Source organism: Brassica napus, chromosome C2 (genome assembly GCF_020379485.1).
Source record: "Brassica napus cultivar Da-Ae chromosome C2, Da-Ae, whole genome shotgun sequence".
Classification (NCBI taxonomy): Eukaryota; Viridiplantae; Streptophyta; class Magnoliopsida; order Brassicales; family Brassicaceae; genus Brassica; species Brassica napus.
The window spans coordinates 20,965,097-20,970,840 of NC_063445.1; the positions used below are offsets into that span (position 1 = coordinate 20,965,097).

Consider the following 5,744-nt stretch of genomic DNA (forward strand, 5'->3'; position numbering starts at 1 on the left):
AGAAATGATTCCATCACATCGTCTTCGCCGGCTCTTCACCGAGGTTCTCCCGGTTCCGTTTGATCGTCGCTTCTTGTCCTTCGATCTACCACTGACTCTCGATTTGATCCTCTGTCGGCTTCCTTTCCCAGAGATTAGGTCGTTCTATCTTTAAGCTAATCTCAATCTTTAAAGATGGCTGCTTGTTCAAATAGGAAGATCGGAGTTCTTTTAGATTGATTGAAAACAGTGGTTATCTTTCCTGAAGTGGTGATCCGGTTGCGTCATGGCCTTCTGTGAAAACTGCTCAGTTGGTCTTTCACTGAATTGTCTCCGCCGGGCGTGGCTCTTTCCGGAGGAGGTGATGACTCTCTCTTGACGCGTGTTCTCAGAATCGTTCGTCGATCGTACATGTGGTGGACGGGAGTCGTTTTGCTTCCTCGACGGTTCTTCTTTCTGGGTTTAGAGTCCAAAAAGTTTGTTTAATGTTGGCCCGTTTGCCTGGGCTTTGTTCGTTGTTATGTTTCGGGCTTTGCTTATTTTGGGTTTTGGTCCCTTTAATAAATATCCAGTGGAAAAAAAAAATGGTGGCTCACCCATTACAAACTTAATCACTATACTAGTATATTAAAATTGGTCGCTGTTGGTCGGATTGTGTATTACAATATTGTATCAATGTTTCACAACTACTCGTGGCACATTATCGCCGGAGAAGCGTTTCGCAATCGGTTAAGGGGACATTTTCAGGTAAACATGTGATTTTTAACTTGGTCGAATAAAAATATAAGAACATTTTACATATAATTTAAAAACATTAATTTGTATCTCTTGTGAAATAAAAAGAATTTTGATCTCTCTATTTTGGGGGTATCATCAATAAATGAAATGAATTAATTTCACCACGTGAAATAATTATGGATGAGATAAGAATCCTCCTATACGTTAAAAGAGAAGTCATTTTAGTGATTTCTGTTGAGGTGGCATTAATATATAGCTTCTCAGGGAAAAAGTTATAATTCTATTGGCTGATTTTTTGGAATTTTTCTTTTTGATTTATTTTTTTCACTCCCTTCCGCGTCATTGAAAACGCCGTCGTTTTCCTGAATTTTTTTTTTCCAATCGCGTGTCAATTGAAGGGGGAGATGGTATCAAACCGATGAAGACAGTCCGACCAGATGAGTTTGGTTCTCCATATTCTAAAGACTCAATCTTATCCATCGCGAACAGCAACGACAACCAGACGAGGTGAAGTTTGTCCTGACTCTCGAAATTTAAAGTTTTTTTTGTTTTCTGATTGGATTCGACTTTTAAGATATGAGGGAAAAAAACTTTTACATTTTGAATCTGCGTATCTAATTGATTGATTAACATTCTTGCTGTTGAGGTCTTGCTTCTCTTAAACAAGACCATTGCCGCGACCAGAGATGTAATTCGCTCACTTTCTACTGATGGAACAAGAAGAGGCACATATTGACAACAAACTTGCATTCGACTTCATTCTCTGGAGAAGGACTGTAAGATTACCTTCTCCTTTATAACTCAACAAGCATTTGGAGAGTCCTCTCTTTCGATTTTAAATTTTGTTTTTTTGTTTCATTCGCACGATTTAGAGCTTTACATTACTAATTCCAATAATCTGTTGCATCGCTAATTGCAGAACGATTAAGAGGTTCAAATAACTAATTTAGTCAGTCGGTATCCGGTCTGTTGGTTTTAAGATTTTCAATTTTGGTCTTCTTAATTATGAGAAAAAAATTGAAAAGCCTATTTAGAAAGTCCAAATATATTGTCGATAGATATTAAGCCCATATGAGTAGATAACTTGCTCAAGATTGTAAACTAATTTGCATATTAATAACTTTTCTTATTATTCGAATCAATTGCTTGCGCCGGTTGTTATCATATTTATTACATTACTTGCGCAAGTTAAAATGATATTATATGCAAATCAATTTATGACAATACACAATTAATATATTTCTTTAAACTATTTCAATCTTTATTAGGGGTCATTAATAGTATAAATAAAATGGCTTAATATATATATGAGAAACCCGAATGCTTAAGGTACAAACATTTAGCTCTTACAAGAACAATGGCAATGGTGCGTGCCAAAAAAAATATTGTTTCTTATGTGCGAGAATTAAAACCCCGTAAAGATACGTCGCGTATTGAAGTTAGGATTGTTCGCTCGTGGAGAAACTATAACAAAGAATCAGGAAACACCATTGAAATGGTGGTTGTTGATAAAGAAGTAAGTAACTTTATCAATGCATTTTTTTGGAAGCATCGTTTATATAATTATTCTGCATATACAAAACTTTCATAATTTTTTTTGTCCAGGGGACCAGAATTCATGCTTCAGTTGGTGAACAACTCATCAAAAAATTCGATGACAAGCTACGCGAGGGAGATGCGATTGTCCTCCAGTTGTTCAAAGTGTACGATGCTACTGGTGAATACCGTACGACGCCACATCCTTACAAAATTGGCTTCTTTCACACAACATTTGTTGGAATAGCTGATGATTTTCCAACTGCAGTTCCCGAAAAGTATTTCGCGGACTTCTCTGATATTCTTGGTGGAAATCTAGATCATAGCTGTTTGGTTGGTGAGTTAGTTTCTTACTCAGTTAAAGAGTCTTTCACTTTGTATATACTTGTTTCTGATTTTAGTCTTATTTTTGTAATGTAGACGTGGTTGGCCAAATAGTTAACTTCGGGTCTCTGGAAAACAAAATAATAAAAGGAAAGGACAACATGAGGCTCTTGGTTGAGTTGCGTGACCCAAAGTAAGACCCGGTTTTAAACCTTATTTATTTTTTGCTAGAAAATCTCTATTAACTGGACCTTAACTTAAGTTTATATTATATAGTAATGTGAAGATGATGTGTACTCTATGGGGTTGTTATGCTAAACAAGTATACGATTACAGTAGGAGTAACATGTCCACCATGATTATTTGTGTGATCAGATTCCGTTCTGTTAAAGAGTGGAAAGGTAAATTATATTCTTCCGGTTTGTGTAAAATGTTACTGAGCATAACATATTAATAAGCTTAATATACTTTGTAGGTGCTTACTCCATATCTAGCGGGTATAATTCAACCCATATCCTGCTCAACCCAACACTCGATTTTATTGAGGAGTTCAAAGCAAGGTATGTATCCGATGTTCACCGGATGGAAACCTATGGAGAAATTCACTACATATAGATGTTTGTTTTTCTTTTTGAGCATCGTTTTCACTGAAACGTTTTAACATAAAGTTTGATTATTTTATTTGGCAGTCTCCCTGATGATTCACTTGCTCTTACGAACAACGATAGTAGCCAATGGTCTGTTGGTACTGCTACTTCTATTCGTGCCAGGTTTTTTGTTCTTAATGAGAGGCTAACCATCGGAGAGATCATTGATAGCTCTGTGGTATATAGACTACACTCTTCGCTTTTGAATTTTTTACACATTTATATACTCCATGTGTTATCAGTGCTTTTAAAAAATACTCATTGAGTAATAATAGGTTGGCACTTTTGTTACTCTTGGGACCATTGAAACAATTGATACTGAACGTGGCTGGCAATATCTAAGTTGTAAATACCACAACAAAAAAGTGATGCCTACAACCAATGTTGATGCTGATGATCGACCCTTGTTCTTCTGCAATACGTGTGACAAAGAACACAGTGATGTTATTTCCAGGTATTGATCGGGTTAGATATACAAAAATATCAGTTAGGTAGGTCGTCATTGAAATAGTCTGTGACGTTTTGTCTTTGGATTTGTTCAGGTTCAAATTAATTGCCAATGTCAAGAACGATAGCGGCGAGGCTAATTTTCTGTTGTTTGATGCTAATGCTCAAGCAATTGTGCGTCATTCTGCTGCTGAACTCTATGACGAGGTTCATTTATAAATTCCATTGTACATCAATTAACACAGTAAATTATATTAGCCGACCGCTATTTATGTAATTGTAGAATGAAGATGAAGACTTCTTACCTGAAGCAGTGAGCGATCTCTTTGGTAAGAGAGTCCTTTTTGAGATTTCAGTTGACGCTGATAACATCAAAGGAAAGAGTTCTTAGTATGTTGTTCGATTGGCTACTGATGACCGTGAAATGGTTGAGGGATTTGCTGATTTGCCTCCTAAATCTAACCCGGTAATTTTTTGCTTATACCTGCGATTAATTTGATTGTTATATGAGCATAATAGTGATACGATTAAATCTTTTCTTGCAGGTACTAATGTTGGAGTCCGCAGATGATATTTCCTTTGGTTATGTTGGTTTTACAGCAACTCCTTTGTCCACAAGAAAAAGCGAACAAGATGACGACAGTTGCCTTGAGGATCAACACTCTGTTAACAAGAAACTCTCTCAAAAGAAACTCAAGGGCGAGTGAGCTGTCTCTTTTTGATGAGTTGCCGTCCTTTATAGTGTTATGGCTTTGTTTTTGCTTCATTTTTTAAAACTTTGTCTGAGTATCTTTGTCTTTGGTTTTGTTTAAGATTTTGGTCTGATCATCTTTGTTTTTTGCTTTTAATTGGAATAAAAATTTATCAAGTTCTAATATAAACCAGACAACCTTTTCTTTGGTTGTCTCTGACTTTTGATTTAGTATTTATGCCAATCGGTAACGTTTTAGAATCATTACATTGGTAAAATTCCTTATTCAGAGAGTTCTTTGGTTGGTTCTGACAATAGATTTTGTATTAAGCAATAAATTGGCATAAATACAAAGTTAGCCCATTTGAAATACTGAATAACAAAAAAATGTAACCGAAATTTTACTAATCGTAACATTATTATCAAACCGATCCCCCTTATTAGAATTTTATTGGTAGTAATACAGTCTCAGCCCATTTGTAATACCCAACTAAAAACCAATTTATTGCCCGAATAGTATTTAAGCCCATAATTTTGTAGCTGCTATACTATTAAAAACTTTTTGACGTTTTTTTTATAGACAGTATTAGACTATATTTTTTAATATGAAAACTTCTTTGTATATTAATTTGTTGATTCTTTAACTAAACATTTATTTAAAAAAATCATGCAAATAGATCATAGATATAAACCCAAGGTAGTGCAAACAATGGGTTCTTTGTACAGGAAGTGAAAATCGAAAATTATTAAAAAAACTGGAGTTTAATGCATAACCTTTTGAGAGAGTAAGGTTATCGAGATTATTTTGGAAGAAAATAATTATCATATTTATAATAAAAACATACACGGAAAATATGATTAAGTCGGTATAATGTACAATTATCTGAAAAGGTAAATACAATTAACATATTTATAATTTATGTTTTCGATAAGTAATGTGAAAAGACACGACTCATCGAGAGTCCCCTAGACATTATAAAGACAGCAGTGAATAATTGTATACAAAATCTTTCATCTCACTTCTTCTCCGATTGAGTCTCTCCAACTTTCGGTAAGTTTATTTTCTTTCTCTTTAGTTTTTTCTTTCAAATATATTGCATGTAGATCCATCAGTTTTCTGTATAAGCGGTTACCAATTGAATCAAGACTTTTTAGGTTTTGTATCCGTCATGCGTCTTTTTGTTCAAAAACCTGTCTAGGATCTTGGTAGGCTTGTTTTCTGTGAAAATCAATGAGTATTTAGGAGATCTTATGTGTACAACTGCTTATTATTGATCGTTGTAACTATTTTTTCCGCTGGCATAATATAACGTTTATAACTAATACTGTTTATAATAAGCAGATCGACCAACATCTGGCGATGGCATTCAAGAAGGACCTTA

At 34.8% G+C, this 5,744-nt stretch overlaps 1 protein-coding gene and 1 long non-coding RNA gene across 2 annotated transcripts; both read left to right on the plus strand.

Moving 5' to 3' along the window:
- Positions 1–981: 981 nt before the first annotated feature.
- On the plus strand, positions 982–3,041 carry LOC106403891. The gene is made up of 2 exons (XM_048748546.1): positions 982–2,233; positions 2,323–3,041. Exons 1-2 carry the CDS (start codon positions 2,075–2,077, stop codon positions 2,671–2,673), a joined length of 510 nt encoding a protein of 169 aa, XP_048604503.1. The 5' UTR covers positions 982–2,074; the 3' UTR covers positions 2,674–3,041.
- An 11-nt stretch (positions 3,042–3,052) lies between these two features.
- LOC125582070 lies at positions 3,053–4,122 on the plus strand. The gene is made up of 4 exons (XR_007319918.1): positions 3,053–3,137; positions 3,267–3,402; positions 3,500–3,878; positions 3,955–4,122. It is a non-coding gene; the product is annotated as an uncharacterized LOC125582070 (long non-coding RNA).
- The last annotated feature ends 1,622 nt before the right edge of the window (positions 4,123–5,744 follow it).